Raw genomic sequence first — 23,060 nt, 5'->3', positions numbered from 1 at the left:
GTATTTTATTTCTCGGGTGACTATAAATTTATGTTTTCTGCTTCTGTTATTGTACCTCCCACAGTCCAAACAGTGTGAGAAGTAGCCAGGCCAGTACTGCGACTGTGCTGATGGACTCCCCTCTGTCTGAATCTGCTAGCCATATAGACCACTTGACATCATTGTTTATTAACAAAGGCGAGGGATTGGTCTGTCGATATGCTCGAACGAATCGCTTCACTGTTCAATGGCTTTCTTGTACTATATGAAATGTGGTGGGAGATTTAAAATACACATGCCCTGAGCAAACAACGATGCGCACGCACACTGCAGGGCAAAGAACAATGGAAAGTGCCATAATGCGTGCGCATACTGCCGGGCAATGACGTCACATGTCAAATGGTCTATATTAGTTTGTCTCATACTGATGTACCGTATTCACCACCATCATGTTGCCATAAATCCAGATCACTACCTAGCTCCTATGGTTCAGAGCAACACCAGGTCTTATCACCCTCTCCAGACCATTCAATCTTGCATGCAACTGTACAGATATTCATTCTTCCCAAGCACTCTCAACTGGTGGAACAACCTCCCTGGAGATGTCCTTGCCCTGCCATCAGCTGAGGCCTCCAAGGGAGCAATAGCAACACACATCTAAATTACAGATTTTTTTACTTGCACCTTGTACATATGCATTGCAACTTTGACTCCGCACAGGAGCATTGTAAATTATTTCCTTGGCTCTACATCCTATGGAGGATTATGCTGAGTATCAACGTAGAATTAGTTATTGGGAGTCAAGTTAGCCTAATGATAAAACATTTGACTAAGGTGCGAGAGGTTGTTCTCTCATGGAAAAATTTGAGTTTTCCTCTGGACAAGGAACTTACTGATAATTATTTCATTGTAACTTGTACGATACTCTGGGAGCTCATCCTGGCTGTGAAGGTCAATTGTGGAATGCCTAGGGTTTGCACTTCTAAGCAGCCATTCATACCTATCACCTGTTCAATTGTATTATCACAGAAAATTCCCAATGGTAGCCTCTTGGAGGACAGAATTGTATTGAAATGAGGATGACTCTGTCATGAGTGATGTCATATTACATACCCTGTGTACTTTATTTTCAGGTAAATTAACCAAATGTCAGACTGAACGTCGGGAAGCAGGAGGTCTTCTTGGTGCATACATACCATCATGTACTGAAGCTGGTGAATATGAGATCAAGCAGTGTCATGGAAGCACAGGTTATTGCTGGTGTGTTAATGCGATTGGTGAAGAACGGGAAGGAACAAGGAGAGGGCCTGTAGAGGAGGAAATAATCTGTAAGTCATATCGTCGTCTGCTTCATATAATGTCGTATCTCAAATGGCTCCCTTGTGTGATTTTTTTATTATTGTCATCTAATTGTGATGAGAAACACTGTAAAATTAACTCTACATGTACATGTATATATTGATTTTGAGGTATTATCACAATATTACAATCTTATTACAGTCTATTCATAAAAGAAAGAAGCATGTTGAAATATAAAATAATATAAAATACAAAAATCCTACAAGGCAGCCTTTTGAGATATGACAATATGTGATGCAGACAACAATATTATGATTTGTTGTTTTAGTTCACAGACATGCAATCATGGAGATACAGACTACCCACAAACAGTCTCAGTATCACCCGATAATGAGGGTCAATCATTCCATAAAATGTGACAGGGGAAACTGCTATCTACATACCGCATATTATTTTGGTTGTTTGCGTAAACAAAAAGACATGCAACAATCTATCAAATATACGCGAAGGCATGCAACACTGGTGTGATTGTTAGACATGCACCATCGAACGATCACCCCTCATGAATTTATGAAACATGAATTAAAAGCATAAAAATGGGGTTCATTACACAATTGAAATACAAATACCAATTGTTTTTATACCGAAACAATGTAAGTATCAAATCAAAATGTTCTTCTCAATATTTTTCAGGATTTCATGATTTTACCTCTAAAAAATAAAAATAAAATAAAAATGACTTTACCATTTTAGCTGAAATGGATGCGCTAAGAAAAACTAATATGCACAAGGTGCTTTTAGACAAAGCTTTTTTTAGCCTTATGTTATCTAAAAGAGAACAAACATGTGCTGACTGCCAATGAATGTGAAATATTTAATGATTTGTGAGACATTTTGATTGTAAAAGTACATTCTAGTATTAATGTGTGTTTATTTCCTTGTTTGTTTTCAGGTGAATTAGCTGTTCCATGTAAGTACACTGTAGTTAAAGATTAATTTCGGGATTCAATCATGTTTCACCGTTGTTCATCACCATTTAACAATGAAGCATTCACATCGTCTATCTGCATGGTTTACTTAACCACGCAGCTCCGAGTAAACCATACAGACGACGTGAATGCATCGTTGTTGAATTGGTTTTAATTTGCTTGATTTCAAATGGCATATGAGGGAATTCCAGTCCTTTATGCCAGTAAAGTAAAAATACTAAAATGTATTGCATACCTGGCTTTTTGCCAGAGATAAAATAAAATAAAGTAAAATAAAATAATGACCATGGATGTCGAAAAATAAATACAAAATTTCTCTTAGATATGAAATAGATGTACCATGATAGATCTTATTTCAAGATGTATAAAACCAGCCCAACAGAGGACATGTCAGTACTAAGATATCTAAACAACATGTGGATGAGTTTGGGGTAACAACTAGGTACTCTTTAAACTCTAAACTTAACAAAGAGAAATAATCTAACCTCTGAGTATCCTATAATCAGAGACAGAATTAAAAAGATTAGTCAGACCTCACCTGTCAATCAATTTGTTTACAGGTTGTTGTGATTGACTTTCTCAATGTGGCGGTAAAACAGTGTGCATTATTTATGGTTTATCTTCAAACATACAAAATGTCTCAAAAGTTACGTCTTAGTAAACTTTCTTTCCTGAAGGCACCATGTCAACAAGCGGAGAAAATTTGGATTTTTGCCTTGTGAAAGTACCATGATTCCTTTTCTCCGATGAATTTGCTGTCCTATTATGCACTGCCAACCAATCAAAGGTCATGGGCAGTTTGATTGACAAAATTGATGTCAAATTCTGTCTAAGATTATATAACTGCCAGATCTTTGACAAAATATATCCAAAAAGAAATTGTTTATTTCTTCATGTTTATTTGTGGATGCAAGCATACACACACAGTGTAATTTGTAGAAATTTGTAACTTGTTCTCACAACTTAAACCAGTTGAAGGCATTTAGCATTACTGTTTCAAGAATGCGAGCTTGTTGCTGGTAGACTAAACAACCTAGGAAATGGAAATGCAAATGCAAGGGGTGATTGCTGAATAGAGTGCAACTCTACTAGTTTTATTACAAGACTGTCCTACCCCAATCCTAAACCCTAACCTTAAACTCTGTAAACAAGGACTGGAATCAAGTCTAGCAAATTGCGCCCTATTCAGTAATTGTATGAAATGCAGTGAAGCACAGTACACAATTCAAAAATGTCTTAACTTGTAATTGAATCTATGATTTGAAACCAAAATTTAGATAAAAAATTCTTTTTCTTTGCAGTATGTGTTGACAATGGTTTAAAGTACAAAGATGGTGATGTGTTTCAACCAAAGGATTCTTGTGTTTCATGTACATGCATTGAGGGCAATATCGTTTGTCCAACTGTTGACTGCTACTTCCCAGCGAACCCATTATGTGTAGATAAAGGAACTCCAGAAGGTGAATGCTGTCCTGTATTTGAATGCCCAGAAGGTGAGTCATGTGTGAGGATATTAGTTATTAGGTGAAGCGGAGGTATGGTGCTGGATATTATTGTGCGTGAAGTGTCATACTGGGTGATGCCGAAGGCTGAACCCAGTATTATGATTTACCGTACCATACCAATGCTGAACCTATAATGAATTTATCATACCACTAAGTCATTCTAAATATTGAAATACAGTCGAACATCTCTTATCTGGACTTCCTTTATATGGATCTCTATTCTCTATGTTATCTGGCTATGGCATCTTCACAGGAAAACATGTTTTTGATGATTTAATACCTTATGCTCTGAATGCTTAGAATGACATATCTATGTTGCATAAAGCACTCTAAAGCCATCTTTAAGTGTTATTAGCCCATCAATCTTTTGTTGTCACAATTTCCGTCCTTGGAACTTCTAATGCAGAATTACATGTAATTCACTTATCCGGATTTTTCACTTATCCAGATAATGCTTGGTCCCATAATGGCCAGATAAAAGAGATTGGACAGTAATTAAGTTTTTATACATTTTAATTGATGCAAAATAGGAAAAAACATTACAAAAATTAGATGACTGTTCCGCGTAATACGTATCGTGTGTATTTTACATGCCCGGTTTATGCGAATTGCCTTTATACACATACCTTGCTGTATACGCGTATCATGCTTGCCAATTACACTCTCACTGACTAGATGTAAAGCATAAGTACATACTCACTGACTAGATACAAAAATGTATCCGCTTAGCGGTGTTGTTTGATGTTTCCCTTAGTGGTATGACAATACAGGCATATATCTGTACATAGTTTTATATATTAGCAGAGTAATTTAATTTGTGTACTGTATGCTTTGCTTCAGAAAACACAAGTGTGCACACATGCAAAATAAACACAGATGAATGCTTTTAAGTGTATGAATGTCCACCCTGTCCCCCCGCTTGCTACGCGCCTGATACTGATGTCAGTATACCATTCTCTACATGACTGCTCATTGGTGACAAGTGACAAACAGGCACTCTAACAACAAGAGCAACATTTTCAATGAGTTTAAGTACAGTTTTAAAATTTGCATTGTTTTTATTCAAAGATTCACCATGGGAACACATTTTCTGCTAAGACAAAATAAGGCATCAAACTAATTCAATTATAAAATTGTGAAGCATCTATTTCATGTTATTATCTAGTAATGAAGGGGGTTAATATGTAATGTGTTTATATGCGTAATTTTCTTTGTCAATCCTTTTTAAAGGATGCGCCGATTCTGAGGGTCAAACTTATGAAGTTGGCGCTGAATGGAAACATGAGCCTTGCATCGATTGTCAGTGTGTGGATACACCAGAGGGCCCCACGGCAGAATGTTTTCAAATCTATTGTGATGCGCCACCTCCGTATTGTACCATTGATCCAGTACAGGAGCCTGATGCCTGCTGCCCAAGTTTCACTTGTCCTGAAGGTACGTATAGAGAGTATAGACTCCATAAAGCCCTGTGCAAAGCACTCTGGGAAATCTGATATATTGGATTGTCAGACATGGGAACTAAAATGGTGTACCTCCTGCATTTAATGGTGTAACCTGAAGTTGAACAAATATCAGTGTCTTATTGCATTCAGTGTTTCCAAGGTTTCTGGGTAAAACACTGAGTTTGCATAGTATGCGCAAAGCTGTAGAGGCAGATCGCAATCAAGGTGCATATGGTGAAATGATCTAAGGGTACACTATTTCCCCCTCATGAGTTTCACTCAAACATGGCAGAGTCATCAAGCTTCTCCTAGTCTAACTTCTTTGATATAAAGACCTTCTTAAGAATATATTACAGTGGAAACTTGTTAATACAAGCGGGCGAGATGGCCGAGTGGTTAAGGCGTTGCGCTGCCGGCCGGGAGATACGATCGACGAGGGTTTGAGCCTTGGGCTTGCCTTAGGTGAAAATTCTCTTCCCTCCCAAAAAGTTCCTATATGGTCAGGAATCCTTCAATTCAGTTCAGAAATTTAATTTCAGAATTTAATTGAAGAATTTCTTCTCGCCCCATACACTGCTTATCACATGCAGATATAGGTAGTGTATGTGCTTAAATCCGTGATTCGGAAGTCACGTAAAGCCGTTGGTCCCGTGTACAGGAAGAGTCAAACCCTGTGCACGTTAAGTGTCAGAGCTATTCGAAAAGAGAAGGGGTACCATCCCCGGTTCTGATATCTGCAATCAATCCTAGGTTCCAGGATCGTGCATAGGTAAAAAACTGTGCACGTTAAGCCCATGCGACAATACTCAATTTGAGGTATGCACGTATATAGGAAGAAGAAGAAGAAGAAGAAGCTCTGATAATACAAAAAACCTGATAAGACAAGCTTGATTTTCAGGTCCCGGGCACTGAATCCCTATGTAATATGTGATGGATAAGATAAAATCCTGATAAGACAAACTAAATTTTGTGGCCCCACAAATTTTGTATTAAAGAGTTTCCACTGTGAATATATTAATTGTAAAATTTGTGTACAAATACTCAGAAAATCTTTAAAATGTATGACACATTGTGGTTAACTCATTTTCTTCATTAGCATAAACATTGTTGTCATGGTTACCCTTTAATTTAAAAAGAGACAAAGTGGGTAATGGTGTATCCAACGGACGAGGACACAAAACACATCAATGATCAAAATGATACAAGAGGATACCTTGAATATGAACAACTGGAAAGAAAAAGAACAAGGTACACCAACTTGATGTGGGAAAACAAGTAAAATACTGACTAGACTTTACGCTGGGGGGGCAAAAACAGCAAATGTAGGCATTAGAAGTAGGTAAAGTTCGATAGCCAAAAATTACCAGTTCCACGGCCCAAAGAAGTGCTAAACCTATAGAAACAACATGAATCAATGGGAATACAAAAGTGCACTAGAACAAGTTATGAAAATCACTGTGCACATACATATATACGATAAATCAAACAACCAATGTAGGCTCCAAAATCAATACACTACATGGTAAGTGGAACAGTGTGCAGCTCCAAAAATGGGAGGTTTTATTCAAATGAGTATAACTCGGGTTTGCAGAAAGCAAATGCAACAATTCTTTTTTTAAATTTTAGAATCTGCTCTTTTCAATGATCTTTTCACTTACAGCGGATTTTTTCTAGATTTTGTACAAAAGCGCCACAAACATGAGTTATCTTCATTTTGACTCGCCCTGTAAAGATGTGCATATCAATGATAGGGAATGGGGGTAAATTTCATCAAGGCTTTCGGGTTATTCTGAAGTGTCTATTAGATACTGACATCTCACTTCCATATTTATATAAGGGAATCAAAAACACATGAGTGTAGAGGAAAGGAAAATGTCACAATTATAAGATTTAAGACTAGCCCTTCAAGAATTCTGCATCTCATTTTAATGCAAATGCCATGAAAATTGAACTTCTGATTACCAAGTTATAGGCACTTTATCAGTTGCTGAAAATAATAAAAAACTTATGCCCTTTGGGTAAAGAATCTGGCCACCTTCATTATTTGATGTATTTCCACAATGTTTCCATATCCCATAAATTCCTTTTATACCTGTGTTATATATTACAGAGTCTATACTAGAGCCAGTACTTATAGAAGGTGAGTCATAACAAGAGGAATAAAGAAGGGGTTCATAACTTAAGTCATATGTATGATCTTTTTAACCCTATTCTATTACCCTCACAAAAGTGGTATATTTGAGGGTTGTGGAGGTATCATATTAACTACTCTGTTGCAGTGTTATCGGTTGGGTAAAAACCAATAAGTGGCATATCATTGGCAAGCTTGGACTTTAAGCTTTTAGAAAAACAAGTTTCAAAATTAATTATGTAAATTTTATGCAAATTAGCTCATGAATAATTAATGAGCTCAGCGAAATATGATGAAAAAATATTTTGATTTACATTTTTGAAGTGTATGAGTACATCAATGTGGCATTTTCATGCAGTTTTAAATACTTTGTAATGCCGTGTTTCTACATATGATAAAATGAAATCGGATTTAATTTAAATTATATTTATAAAGTTTATGGACATTTTGGGGCTATTTTTAGGACACAAAATTTGGCCTAAAAATGGTTAAAATATGCAGGTTTCCAACACTTTAAACCATTTTTTGATGCGTAAATGGTAGTTATATTAGGAAAAAAGGTTTTTGGTTGATAAAGAAGTGATAAATTATCAAAACTGTTCAAAAGATAAGACCTTATTTGTGTAAATATGTTTTACATGCATTTTAAGCCATTTCGTGCCATATGGCACGAAATTGATGGGGCTAATAGAATAGGGTTAAATTTATTTCAGACCTGATTTCTTGGTATATTTGTAATATTTACACATGTCCTAACTTTTACACCTAACAGGGGTGTGAGAGTTCAGATTCAAATCTGAATTTAGACTTTTTGATCTTGATTTTATCTTTTTTCAGACTTTTTTTTATCAGTGCTCACTCACACCCCTGACCTATTTAGAATTGGCCAAATTTGTTGTGTTTGTTTTGAAATAATGTTGTAATTGTGTCCTTAAGTCTCCCATAGAGCTTTACATTACACGGCCAAGATAGCAAGTGGGCTTTCTTTCATTTTACCTCATAATTACTAATACCATTTTATCAATCTTGATAAACAATAACAAAATTAATATGTGACGGAAATCATACATACATTCAATCATGTTTCACCATTGTTCATCACTGTTTTTAAAACAAAGATACATTTGCATGGTTTACTTCGCGAGAGCAGCTTTAGCTGCCCGAGCGAAATAAACCAAGCGCACACAAGTTGTTAAATGGTGTTGAACAACTGTGAAACATGATTCAATCCTTTTCAACAACGAAACCAAGCTAAAGATCGTATAATTCACATGATTATTTCATGAGGAATATCACTTAATCATTGCCACTTAGCCTTACAAAAAGATTGGTGATTTTTCTGTTGATATGAGCAATGTTTAGCTGCTACCTCCAAAATACTGAATTCAACTTGTAAGCGTGTATACGCACACAGGTTCCAGGCATGACAAATTTTATGCGCTCACGCATAACACACATGCGCGCTTGAGTTCGCGTATATGCTACTGTAAAAGTGTGGATTCATCCCCGATTAACAACGGATGGCTCCTGTACAAATGTATAAAAAGAGTTGTTGAATATGGCTTGAAGATGTTAAGTATGATTTAAACTAGGTGTCACAGGATACATAAGGAAGAGCTGTGTGGCACTTTAGTTTTAATATTTGTTTTGTGCTTTGGTTTCAGAGTGCCCTTTCTGCACCTCGCTTTATGACCCTGTGTGCGGTAGCAATGGTGTTACTTATGGAAATGAATGTGAGCTGAATAAAGCTGCATGTGAAGAAGTAATTGACATTACTGTAGCAACTCAAGGAAGATGTGAAGATGCACCAGAAAAAATTCTACCAAATGGTAAGCTGCCAAGATAGCTCAATCGATAAGGCGTTTGACTATGGTGCGAGAGGATGCGGGTTCGAATCCTAACGGTGCCAAGTACGTTCTTGTGGAAAAATTGAGTTAGCTTGAAATTCCCCTTTACAAGGAACTTACTGCTAATTGTCTCATTGTAACCCGTACGAAACTCGGGGAGCTGATCCTGGTTGCGAAGGTTATTTGTGGAATTCTAGGGTGTGCGCTCTTGAAGCAGCAAAGTCCCTGAATTGTTGTTAAATGGTTTATGGAATGATGTGGGGCCGTAGTAGCGACAACCTGTAAAGTGTGCTGAGGCTTGTGGATCAACATAGGCGTTGTGCCTGTGCGCAGGGTTGCCCGTCATTTGAATAAAATTTCCTGTCCTAATTTGACCTTTAAACATTTACCAGACGTCTATAGCCCATTGGGGGCTCGCTCAAAGAGTTCAAATATGTGCTGATATGGCCTTGTTCTACAAATCTGGTCTACTAAAAATGTAAATTAGCTTCCCAACACATACAATTTAATATAGCATCTGTCAAAGACATTAATTTTGCCCGTCCCAGGAGCAAACTCCGCATCTAAAATGACGACCAGACGGATGGCCAGCTAGAACACTGCCTGTGTGCGTAGCACACTATAAATCACTGCGGTTTTTTTTAAGCTATACCTAAACCCTTATCTCATAAAAATGTCATTGTTAATATTCATACATGATGGATAAACAAGCCAACTAGGTATAAACAGTCATACATCACAAGTGTATTTGAGATATGTACCATAACATTTTGATATATACCCACTCATCTTTATCAGTAGGACTCTAGGGATGGATGTGTTTGCCCTTTTGTCAAACTTTGATTTCCTTTCCATTGATCTGATCATTACACAGCCGTGACCTTAGTCACGGCTGTGTCTTTTTTCTTACAGGATCTTCTTCTTCTTTCTTTCTTCTTCTGTCGACCTTTACATTTGCTCTAGCACTGACATGCGTACACCGATTTTGACCTAACTTGGTCACAATCATCAATGTCCATGCCCCTACATGTCACATGAAATTTGTGGGGTCAAAGGTCAAGTAGGGGTCACAGGGGTCAAAAACGTGATTTCAACTCAAAATGCTACTTCTCCCAAAAATTTCGTAGGACAGTAACACCACTTGCACACATGCATTGTTATTACCCAATGTCTGTAAATCATACAGATTTGAGGTCAAAGGTCATTAAGGGGTCAATTCCGGTATAAAACCAAATTCCTTCAAAAAATTTTATTAGCTAAGAAAAACATAGGAGAGTGACGGTATGTGCACACATGAATTATGTTAACCAAATGTATATGTGGTATTTTTTTGTTTGATGTCAAAGGTCATTAAGGGGTCACTTCCGGTATAAAACGAAATAGCTTCAAAATGCTACTTCTCCCACAAATTACGTAGGACGGTGATGCAACTTGTGCACATGCATTGCTATTACACAGTGTATATGAATCATACACAGATTTGAGGTCAAAGGTCATTAAGGGGTCACTTCCAGTATAAAACCAAATTCCTTCAAAAAACTTTATTAGCTAAGAAAAACATAGGAGAGTGACGGTATGTGCACACATGAATTATGTTAACCTAATGTATATGTGGTATTTTTTTATTTGGGGTCAAAGGTCATAAAGGGATCACTTCCGGTCCAAGACAAAAACATTCAAAATGTCCCTTCTGTCACAAATACAATGGCAGAGTGATACTATGTGACACATGCATTGACATAAGGCAATGCCTGTGGGGTTTTCATGAGATTTTGGGGTCAAAGGTCATTAAGGGGTCAGCAACACGGCTGTGTCCATGGGTTAGACCACAGCTAAGTCTAGTATATTTTTGTTTCCATGTTTTGAAAAACTAGTGAATATGACTCAGGCAATTATTTGAATAAGGTGACAATATAATGGAGGACATTCAAGCCCTTGATCAATAGTAAGGACACCAGAAAGAATATAGTGTTGATTAAGTTTATATTTTGAGATATACATTATATGTGAGTGTTGCCACCATCTTTTTCTTTCAGAATGCCCTGAATTCTGCACCTGGCTGCTTGACCCAGTGTGCGGCAGCAATGGTGTAATCTATGACAATGAATGTGAGATGAATAAAGCTGCTTGTGAAGGAGAAATTGAAATCCTTCTTGCACCTCCTGAAGTTTGTGAGGAAGCAGAAGCAACTGTTCCAGGTAAGTTAAGAGAGCAGGGAAGGTGGATGGATGGGTGGAGGAAGATTGACTGCTTTCTTGGAAAAAAAGTTGTCAAGATATTGTAATATAATCAAGATTATAGAAAGAAAATAAGTGATAAATCAGCTCATTTTAAATTCTGGTTAGTCACGTAGGTGATGTCAGAAATTTACCTTAATCATTGTCTTACCAGGGGTGGGTGGTTGCCACCCCTTGCAGATTTTCTTCTGTTGCGCAGACTTGATTCAGAAGACTTTTGGTGTTTCTAAAAGATGTGGTGTTTCTAGAATTGTTATGTATCATAATGGAAAAGTTTATGTGAAGAAATGTATTGATTTATAGCAACATGATTTCAGAATACTTGTAGGAGCACAGATAACTATAAAACATCTCTGTAAATTATAATTATATCAGGACCATAGCACTCTGTACAAACTGCCCAGATACAACCATGGAGGCAAATCATGTCTACTATTTGCCCTGTGGTGAGAAGAGACTATAAAGCTCTTTCTGTTGAAGAGACTAGCACATCAGTTTTGAATTTTGAAGCTTCTAAAAGTCACATTTTTGTATAGTCGGCATAGAATTAGCCCCGCTCTGGAGCTGTCAATTACCATGTGTAACCAAGAATCCAGTATTGAAACTTAAGGGCTATAATCAGTGATAAAAATGTAAAAACATAAAGGTAACCCTACCACACATTTTGTTTCTAAAAGATAATTTAATGTTACAGTATATGACGATAGAATAAAAGTATATGCATACTTTTTCTACTTCTGTTTTATATTTGTGAATATAGGTAGATAGAAATTCTAAGGCAACTCAAAACAGTATGATCAGATGATCAGTTTGATATTAATTTTAATCTACTTCCGTTTGCACGATTGTCTCAAATGAGGCTGTCGAGTTCAAAAACCATGACTAGAATATAGCATATGCATGCTAACAGCCAACAATGTGCATAGCAATTCACACTTACAGTAGAAATTATGTGCTAGAGCTTCCAGAAAAGATGAAAAAAGAAGTTTTTATTTATGTTGTCTGCTTTATCTTTACCTTATTGCATCTAAGCTCATTAATTATATGAGAATCACCTTCTTTCAAGAGTTACCTGCTCATCAGGCTCTACACCGTCCAGCTCTTATACAAGGTCCCACTCTTACATTGTTGTTATTTTTGCGATAGTTTTGCATTTTCTCTCATAATTTAGACGTTTTACTATTCACAGAATCCACTTACATTGAATATACTGGGGTATATAGGGATGATTTATTACGGTAATGTAGTATATTGTCAGTATATGCAGAAGTTACAACACGATAATCATTCTTTTTGCCTCAGATTTATGTGACATAAAATGCAACCGCATGTACAGACCTGTGTGCGGCAGTGATGGTACTACTTATTCTAATGAGTGTATGATGGGATTTGAAGCTTGTCAACAAAACATTGAAGTTACAAAAGCTTATGACGGACCTTGTGCACCTGAACCAGGTTAGCAGATGAAATTAACCCCCTGAGCACTAACTGCCAATCTAACATTGCCTCTGATTGGTCAATTACGTGATATCTTCATTTCAATCAGAATGTAGTTTTGCAAATACTTCACCCCAATTTATTTTGCGTAGTGAAATTATTCAACAAGGATGGTTAGTTCTCATGGAATTAACTGAGAAAAAATGATAACACTATCAGGGTCTTAGCTAGGATTTGACAAGTGTCCATCATTTTCACCAAAACTTCCTGTCCAAAATTTGACACTAAAAACATAAAGCAGACCTCTGCACTGGGGGGGGGGGTCAGTCAGTTAAAATAGCTATTGGTATAGCCTTCATTTATTAACCTGGTCTTGTTTTGAGTTCAAAGAACCTATTCAAGCCATATTTTTTAGAATTTAGCATAAATATGTCACTGTCATTAATTTTGCCTGTTCCAGGAGCAGACTGCCTGTCCAAAATAATGGCTAGCTATTTCCCTGAGCAATACTCTCTGTAGTTAAAATTATACAAAGTGATCTGGACTTGGGATGGTTTATAATCGTATGTTATTTGTCAGTAGCGATCACAACAATATAGTATGCCAAAGAGGGTGATTACACGTATGTGTGACTATGTGGTTGTGTATGTGGTGGGCAGAAGTATATAGTATATAGTATGCCAAAGAGGGTGATTACACGTATGTGTGACTATGTGGTTGTGTATGTGGTGGGCAGAAGTATATAGTATATAGTATGCCAAAGAGGGTGATTACACTTATGTGTGACTATGTGGTTGTGTATGTGGTGGGCAGAAGTATATAGTATATAGTATGCCAAAGAGGGTGATTACACGTATGTGTGACTATGTGGTTGTGTATGTGGTGGGCAGAAGTATATAGTATATAGTATGCCAAAGAGGGTGATTACACTTATGTGTGACTATGTGGTTGTGTATGTGGTGTGGGCAGAAGTATATAGTATATAGTATGCCAAAGAGGGTGATTACACGTATGTGTGACTATGTGGTTGTGTATGTGGTGGGCAGAAGTATATAGTATATAGTATGCCAAAGAGGGTGATTACACGTATGTGTGACTATGTGGTTGTGTATGTGGTGGGCAGAAGTATATAGTATATAGTATGCCAAAGAGGGTGATTACACGTATGTGTGACTATGTGGTTGTGTATGTGGTGGGCAGAAGTATATAGTATGCCAAAGAGGGTGATTACACGTATGTGTGACTATGTGGTTGTGTATGTGGTGGGCAGAAGTATATAGTATATAGTATGCCAAAGAGGGTGATTACACGTATGTGTGACTATGTGGTTGTGTATGTGGTGGGCAGAAGTATATAGTATATAGTATGCCAAAGAGGGTGATTACACTTATGTGTGACTATGTGGTTGTGTATGTGGTGGGCAGAAGTATATAGTATATAGTATGCCAAAGAGGGTGATTACACTTATGTGTGACTATGTGGTTGTGTATGTGGTGGGCAGAAGTATATAGTATGCCAAAGAGGGTGATTACACTTATGTGTGACTATGTGGTTGTGTATGTGGTGGGCAGAAGTATATAGTATATAGTATGCCAAAGAGGGTGATTACACGTATGTGTGACTATGTGGTTGTGTATGTGGTGGGCAGAAGTATATAGTATATAGTATGCCAAAGAGGGTGATTACACGTATGTGTGACTATGTGGTTGTGTATGTGGTGGGCAGAAGTATATAGTATATAGTATGCCAAAGAGGGTGATTACACTTATGTGTGACTATGTGGTTGTGTATGTGGTGGGCAGAAGTATATAGTATATAGTATGCCAAAGAGGGTGATTACACTTATGTGTGACTATGTGGTTGTGTATGTGGTGGGCAGAAGTATATAGTATATAGTATGCCAAAGAGGGTGATTACACTTATGTGTGACTATGTGGTTGTGTATGTGGTGGGCAGAAGTATATAGTATATAGTATGCCAAAGAGGGTGATTACACGTATGTGTGACTATGTGGTTGTGTATGTGGTGGGCAGAAGTATATAGTATATAGTATGCCAAAGAGGGTGATTACACGTATGTGTGACTATGTGGTTGTGTATGTGGTGGGCAGAAGTATATAGTATATAGTATGCCAAAGAGGGTGATTACACGTATGTGTGACTATGTGGTTGTGTATGTGGTGGGCAGAAGTATATAGTATATAGTATGCCAAAGAGGGTGATTACACGTATGTGTGACTATGTGGTTGTGTATGTGGTGGGCAGAAGTATATAGTATGCCAAAGAGGGTGATTACACGTATGTGTGACTATGTGGTTGTGTATGTGGTGGGCAGAAGTATATAGTATGCCAAAGAGGGTGATTACACGTATGTGTGACTATGTGGTTGTGTATGTGGTGGGCAGAAGTATATAGTATATAGTATGCCAAAGAGGGTGATTAAACTTATGTGTGACTATGTGGTTGTGTATGTGGTGGGCAGAAGTATATAGTATGCCAAAGAGGGTGATTACACGTATGTGTGACTATGTGGTTGTGTATGTGGTGGGCAGAAGAATAGGTAAATGCATACATGCTAATTGCTCCATATTCTTATGTAAATGGAATACTGAAACCAAAATTGGCAAATTACTTTGCTACGTAGCATCAAGCATCTGTTTGGTTGGTGTGATGTCTAAATTTCTTTGCACTAAGAAAGAAATGTGTAATACTATTCGCTGTAGAATTATATAAAAAGATGTGGACTTTATCGTATGTTATTCATCAGGATATATTGATGCCACACCATCATCAATTAGATGCCTGATGATGCAAAGTGAGTTGCAAATGTTAGTTCCTGTATTAGATTAATTTACAAAAGTATGTTTTAAACTTCTGGATGAACACCAAGATAATTACTTGATGTAATATACATAATATTAATTCTAATTTATTTCAGAACCTAGAGTTGGTCATGTGGGTGAGTGTCCACCACCAGGAGAAGACAGTGGTTTTGGAATCTGTGCCAATGTTTGTGAAGATGACAGTGTATGTGGTGAGACGGAGAGATGTTGCCCAACAGCATGTGGGGGAACAAGTTGTATGGAAACTATACAAGTACAGCCAGTACCACCAACACTACCATCAGGTAAATGTGGGTGTGTGTGTGTGGGGGTGCGTTTACGTAGCCAGTCAAACGAGGACACACACAAGGATACACACATGACAAATGAGGACACCCGGTGACCGTGGACGTCCTCGGCCTTTTAAATATATCCAGGACATCGCAAATAACGTAAAAATGCATTTAAAACGGGGCCACCTATGAGTGGTATAGGACGGGCCATGGTTGGACAGTAAGTGGTCTGGTGTGTGTGACGTGAGTGAGGTCCACGGTATGGCGATTAAGAACGGATGTGTGAGTCCTCGGTTTGTATGTTTTAAAATGAGGTCCTTGTTTTCCTGCCTACGCGAGTGGGGGTGTGTGTATATGTGCTTTAATTGGGAGTAGATCTGGTTTGTGTAAGGGTATGTTGATGACAGTGTATGTAGTGAGATGGAGAAATGTTGCCTTTAGGCATGTAGAAGAACAAGTTGTATTGAAACTATACAAGTTCTACCCCCGGTACCATCAGGTAAATGATGGGTGTCAGAATGGGTACGTTTATGTGTTGGCTGTGGACGTGCATATGAAGAAAATACCCTTGGATAAGTCCGCTAGTGGTTGGTACTATAGATGCGTAGTAATTTGTGTGTATGAAAACGAATCACAAAAAATGCTAAAAACTGTCCTTGATGCGGCAATTGAAAACCCCAGCCACTGGGATAATTATGTGCATGATCCTTATTTGACTGCTGACGTGTGGGTGGGGCCGTATGCAGGGGTCAATTTAGAAAATAAAATTACATGTACAACTTTTTTTCCTAAAAATGGGCTGAATAACACAACATTTTGCATGCATAGGTAAAATTCTACATGCATTTGTACATGTAAAACCCCTCTAAATCAAGCCCTGCCCGTATGTGTGCAAGTGTTATGTAATTACCCTCTCCTGTGTTTTAGCATGTGCAAAAAATATCTTTAAAATAACAGGTCTCCAAATTTTTGCACTGGTGCTACTGTTGGTTGAGCTTATTCTAAACCTTTGACACCAGATGGTGTAGGTCGCTTTTGAAAAAACTACCTCCTACTACCTCTATGTAACATGCCTTAGCATCAATGTTATTTTTTTTTCAGAATGCCCTGAATTCTGCATTGAAATTTATGCCCCTGTGTGTGGCAGCAATGGTGTTACTTACGACAATGCATGTCTGATGTCTAAAGCTGCCTGTGAAGAAGGAATTGAAATCACTCTGGCACCTCCTGAAGTTTGTGCTCCTGGTAAGTCAGGAGATGAAGGCAGAGAAAGAGGTTGAGTGGGGGAAGATTGAAGCACTAGTAATATCTGCTGGTACCTGAATGTGAAATGCTACAGTTGCTGTAGGTCAAATGATCGTAATAATATTGATAAGGACCTTAACACACCCCAGGGGATGATATTGAATTCACACACACCTGAAATGCACCTTTTAATTGCTTGAGGGATGTGATTGTAGCACACACAGAATACTAAAGCCATATTGTAACATTTGCTGAGGAGGATGCCCTCAATATTTTTCAAAGTTCGGTTTTTACACAATTGTAATGTACTTTAATAAACTAACATACTCTGCGAAATCAAAACTTTAGGTGCTGTAGTTTTGTCAAAATTTTTGAATAAACTGTCAGAACAAGACACAGTACGTACATGGCATGCGGGACCTTCAAAGGGCCGTACCGTTGCACGACCGATGGAGTGACATGAATAATTATTGGCATTATGGGCGCTGGTAGTAAATAACAATTTACTTTGCCTCAGTTGTAATATTCTTTTGTAAATTAATCAAATACTGAAATTCAAATTGGCAAATTACTATGCTTTGTCGCATCTGCTTGATAATGGTGTGACATATAAATTTATTTGCACTGAGAAAGAAATTGGTAACAATATTCTCTGTAGAATTATACAAAGTGATGTGTAGTGAATCGTATGTTATTCATCAGTGGCGATCACAACGATATATTGATGTCACTCCATCATCAATAGTGATCACAAGGATATATTGATGCCACACCATCAATTAGATGCCTGATGATGCAAAGTGAGTTGCAAATGTTAGTTCCAGCATTAGATTAATTTACAAACTTATATTTTAAACTTCTGGATGAACACCAAGATAATTGCTTGATGTAATATACATAATATTAATTCTACCAATTTATTCCTATTCCAGTACCTAGAGTTGGTCATGTGGGTGAGTGTCCACCACCAGGAGAAGACAGTGGTTTTGGAATCTGTGCCAATGTTTGTGAAGATGACAACGTGTGTGGTGAGACTGAGAGATGTTGTCCAACAGCATGTGGAGGAACAAGTTGTATGGAAACTATACAAGTACAGCCACCAGTACTACCAGGTAAATGATGTGTGTGTGCTTGGGGTGGAGATGGGTGGGGTTTGTGAGGGAACGGGTGTGTAGTTGACAATGTATGCGGTGAGGCAGAGAGATGTTGTCTAAAAGCATGTGGAAGAATGAGTTGTATGGAAACTATACAAGTGCAGCCAGTACCACCAACACTACCATCAGGTAAATGGTGTGTGTGTGTGCTGGAGGTTTGTGTGAGGAGGAGGGGGTGTTGATGACAGTGTATACGGTGAGATGGAGAGATGTTGCCCAATGGCATGTAGAGGAACAAGTTGTATTGAAACTATACAAGTTTTACCCAGCACCATCAGGTATACGATGTGTGTCATGATGGGAATGTGTATGTGTTGGCCTTTAATCGCAGAAGTGCATGTGAAAGAAAAATACAATGTAAAAGTCCGCAGTTGGTTGGTACTAGATGCGTAGTAATTTGTGTAGGAAAACGAATCACAAAAAATGGTAGAAACTGTCCTTGATGCGGCAATTAAAAGCCCAGCCACTAGTATAATTGTGTGCATGGTCCTCATTTGACTGCAGACATGTGGGTGGGCATGTACGAGCGTATGTGTGCAAGTGTTCATGCAGACATTTTTATGAAACTTGACATTCCTGCAACTGGTAGCATCCCCTGTGTTAGCATAAGCAATAGCATGTGCTGCACAGTGTCAACACCCTGTATTATAAATATTTTTTCCATACAGCTCTATTATTCTCTATTATTGACACAGATAAAGAAAGTTTACATATGCATTGTGTTATAGGACTTGCACCCTTGCACCTGGAACTTAACTGAATGGGCTAAACACGTTCCTTTATACCTATAAAGTATAATTGTCATTCTCAAAATTAAATATATCTCAATTTTTACTTTGGATTTCAAATTTTTTACTTTAAAAATGCAGTAAAAGATATCCACAGCAAGCTGCAAGGCCCCGCTGATTAGTGTATTGCTTTTCGAGTGAGTGTACTGGAAACAAAACCCTGGTTTTACCTGAAAACAAATTTTTTTCTTGTAATAGAAACATCATATGGGGTACTAGAGCATGCACAAATCGTAATAATGTGTAGAATATAGAAACGCTGTGGTATCTCATATGATAGTCATGGTATGCTTAGCCTGAGTCGCTCGGTCTATCTCGAACAAAATCGCGATGCGTGGCTGTTAAAAAACGAGAGGATTCGCTGTACTATCACGGCAATTTTTAACACAAAGATATAGGGATGATGACGATGTGTGCTGTAGACAGCAAATTACTTGGAAAAAAACTACCTCCTACTACCTCTATGTAACATGCCTTCTAGCACTCACACTTCATTTAGCATCAATGTTATTTATTTTTACAGACTGCCCTGAAATCTGCCCATTCCTTTATGCCCCTGTGTGTGGCAGCAATGGTGTTACTTACGACAATGCATGTCTGATGTCAGTAGCTGCTTGTGAAGAAGGAATTGAAATCACTCTGGCACCTCCTGAAGCTTGTGCTCCTGGTAAGTCAGGAGATGAAGGCAGAGAAAGTGGTTGGGTGGTGGAAGATTAAAGCACTAGTAATATCTGCTGGTACCTGAATGTGAAATGCTACAGTTGCTGTAGGTCAAATAATCGTAATATTGTTGATAAGGACCATAAAACACCCCAGGGGGAGTGCTATTGAATTCACACACACCTGAAAGGCACCTTTTAATTGCTAGAGGGATGTGATTGTAGCACACACAGAATACTAAAGCCATATTGTAACATTTGCTGAGGAGGATGCCCTCAATATTTTTTACACAATTGTAATGTTCTTTAATAAACTAACATACTCTGCAAAAATCAAAACTTTAGGTGCTGTAGTTTTGTTAAAATTTTTGAATAAACTGTCAGAACAAGACGGTTTATTATTTGCGATGGACATATTAGTCTAATGCGTATGCAATGTTCATAACACAGTACGTACATGGCATGCGGGACCTTCAAAGGGCCGTACCGTTGCACGACCGATGGAGTGACATGAATTGGCATTATTAGCGCTGGTAGTAAATCCAATTTACTTTGCTTTACCTCAGTTGTAATTTTCTTTTGTAAATTAATCAAATACTGAAACTAAAATTGGCAAATTACTTTGTTTCTTCGCATCTGTTTGATAATGTTGTGACATCTAATTTTTTTTTGCAATGAGAAAGAAATTGGCAACAATATTCTCTGTAGAATTATACAAAGTGATGTGGACTTAATCATATGTTATTCATCTTCAATAGTGATCACACTGATATATTGATGTCACACCATCATCAATCAGATGCCTGATGAAATTCAATGGTATTGGATGGACTCAATATAGCATAGGGAGTTTTAATTCCAGTATTAATTCACAAAAGAATGTTTTAAACTACTGGATGAATAATTTGCACCAAGACAATTTCTTGATATAATATTATCTTATTTATTTCAGAACCCAGAGTTGGTCATGTGGGTGAGTGTCCACCACCAGGAGAAGACATTGGTTTTGGAATCTGTGCCAATGTTTGTGAAGATGACAGTGTATGCGGTGGGAGTGAGAAATGTTGCCCAACAGCATGTGGAGGAACAAGTTGTATGGAAGCTGTACAAATACAACCACCAAGACTACCAGGTAAATGATGTGTATGGGTGGAGTTTGTGTGGGGGGGGAGGGTGTGTAGTTGACAATGTATGCGGTAAGGCGGAGAGATGTTGCCCAACAGTATGTTGAGGAACTTGTCGTATGGAAACTATACAAGTCCAGCCAGTACCACCAACACTACCATCAGGTAAATGTGCGTTGGTTTTTGCCAGCAAACGAGGACACACACTCGCACTTCACATTCAATCCGCAAACCACTCTGCAATGGGGGACCGTCCACGGTTTCTGGAGGTCTGCAAACGACCGCAAATGCATGTATAATGTATTTGCGAAATACGACCTCTATCGGTATATAAAAAAATAACGTCCGCAGTTGCAAGGTTGTATTCCATCCCCTCTAAAATACACAAACAAACGTCCTCGGTATGCCGATTGAGTACGGATTCAGACGACCACGTTTGCATGGTCCACAACAGCGTCCACGTTTGGAGGCGATTACATGTGGGGGTGTGTGCTTTGGGGGTAGATCTGGAGGTTTGTGTAAGGGGGAGGCTATGTTGAAGACAGTGTATGTAGTGAGACGGAGAAATGTTGCCATTGGGAATGTGGAGGAACAAGTTGTATATTGAAACTATTCAAGTTGTAAATGATGGGTGTCAGAATGGGTATGTGTATGTGTTGGCCTTTAATCGTGGACGTGGATTTGTCGTAGAATCACAGGAATATAAATAAGAGCTCCCTGGTGTAAAACAAGGATTCTGGACATCACCATATATCATATCTGAAGACCAGAATCTTGATTTATACCAGGGAGCTCTTATTTATGCTAATGTTCCACACCTGCCAGCACTCTCACAACAGTAGTATCTATTATATTGAAATTTATAGAAGTCTTTATTTGTTTTTTGTGCATTTGCTTTCAGAATGCCCTGAATTCTGCGGTGAAATTTATGACCTTGCATGCGGCAGCAATGGTGTAATCTATGACAATGAATGCGAGATGAATAAAGCAGCTTGCAAAGAAGGAATTGAAATCCTTCTTGCACCTCCTGAAGTTTGTGCTCCTCCTGGTAAGTCAGAGGATGAAGCTATAGAAATAGGTTGGGGGGGGGGGAGATTGTGGCACTCCTTAATGATAAATTCTGGTACCTATAGATCAAATGATAAAGTCACTTTGAAGCCATAATCTTTTCAAATGAAATTGGTGGTGGTGAATTGTTTTCAATCCTGGTTTTGTTTATAGGACAACAGGAATTTATGACATTGAATCCCCTTAGAGTTCCATGTTAAACGGCTATAGCTAGCTAGTAGGGCTTAATTTACCTCATTATTTCAGCCTAAAATGTACAGAAAATCTTCCTGACAGTTATTACTGATGTTATTTTATCATTGGTTAAAGAATAGCAAAGTTAAAGTTAAAATTTGATAGAAATCATACATTATGGCTTTAAGTCAGATCTATTTGGTTTAAAGGAGTATTTCATGCTCCTAGCAGCCTCTTTTTTTACATAAACATTATGTAGCCAGAGGTTTCCAGTGGTATAAAAATATCAACTTTTTTTGTGATATGTGGGGGGGGGGGTGAGGCTGTGGATCTAGAAATGCCCCTGTATTTGTAGGATTTTCTCACCCTGAACATTCTCCCCAAATTGAATTTTTCAGTTGAATTAACCAAATGTCAAAGAGAACGTAAGGAGGAAGCAGGTCTGGTAGGAGCATTTATAGGAGGTCTTCTAGGGGCATATGTGCCATCATGTACTGATGCTGGTGAATACGAACCCAAACAGTGTCATGGAAGCACAGGTTATTGCTGGTGTGTTGATGTAGAGGGCAAAGAACTGGAAGGAACAAGGAGAGGTCCTGTAGAGGATAGAGTACTGTGTGTTGTTGGTAAGTATGAATACAAGATAAAGGGATTTACCTATATGTCTGTCTTTCTGTATGTCAATAAGTAATTTCAATATGTTAATAAGAAAATATGAGCTTTCACCTGATACCAAAATCATATGTAGGCCTATAATTATAATACAAGCTTGCATCAAGTGTACTGTACGAGTAGGAAGATTTGTTTGATATTATTCTTGATTTTGATTAATGTTATAGGCTACCTGTTTGTTTCATTGACATTGGGT

The 23,060-nt window shown here is 37.9% G+C and overlaps 1 protein-coding gene across 16 annotated transcripts in view; it reads left to right on the top strand.

Moving 5' to 3' along the window:
- LOC140171115 (uncharacterized) overlaps positions 1-23,060 on the top strand; it is a 73,948-nt gene that overhangs the window by 24,151 nt on the left and 26,737 nt on the right. For 9 of the 16 annotated variants that reach the window (XM_072194299.1, XM_072194297.1, XM_072194295.1 and 6 more), the window contains 15 exons: positions 1,113-1,307; positions 2,231-2,248; positions 3,569-3,760; positions 5,003-5,206; positions 7,325-7,354; positions 9,010-9,174; positions 11,229-11,390; positions 12,732-12,884; positions 15,804-15,992; positions 17,082-17,225; positions 18,158-18,337; positions 19,691-19,834; positions 20,779-20,958; positions 21,852-21,998; positions 22,591-22,818. In XM_072194299.1, the coding sequence (XP_072050400.1) occupies positions 1,113-1,307; positions 2,231-2,248; positions 3,569-3,760; positions 5,003-5,206; positions 7,325-7,354; positions 9,010-9,174; positions 11,229-11,390; positions 12,732-12,884; positions 15,804-15,992; positions 17,082-17,225; positions 18,158-18,337; positions 19,691-19,834; positions 20,779-20,958; positions 21,852-21,998; positions 22,591-22,818 (2,331 nt within the window). The remainder of the gene's footprint in view (positions 1-1,112; positions 1,308-2,230; positions 2,249-3,568; positions 3,761-5,002; positions 5,207-7,324; positions 7,355-9,009; positions 9,175-11,228; positions 11,391-12,731; positions 12,885-15,803; positions 15,993-17,081; positions 17,226-18,157; positions 18,338-19,690; positions 19,835-20,778; positions 20,959-21,851; positions 21,999-22,590; positions 22,819-23,060) is intronic. The other 7 variants (XM_072194285.1, XM_072194291.1, XM_072194287.1 and 4 more) reach the window with 7 other exon arrangements.

Source organism: Amphiura filiformis, chromosome 15 (genome assembly GCF_039555335.1).
Source record: "Amphiura filiformis chromosome 15, Afil_fr2py, whole genome shotgun sequence".
NCBI classification, from domain to species: domain Eukaryota; kingdom Metazoa; phylum Echinodermata; class Ophiuroidea; order Amphilepidida; family Amphiuridae; genus Amphiura; species Amphiura filiformis.
Note: the sequence above shows the minus strand (reverse complement) of the source record. Positions and strands in the feature narration are given on the sequence as shown.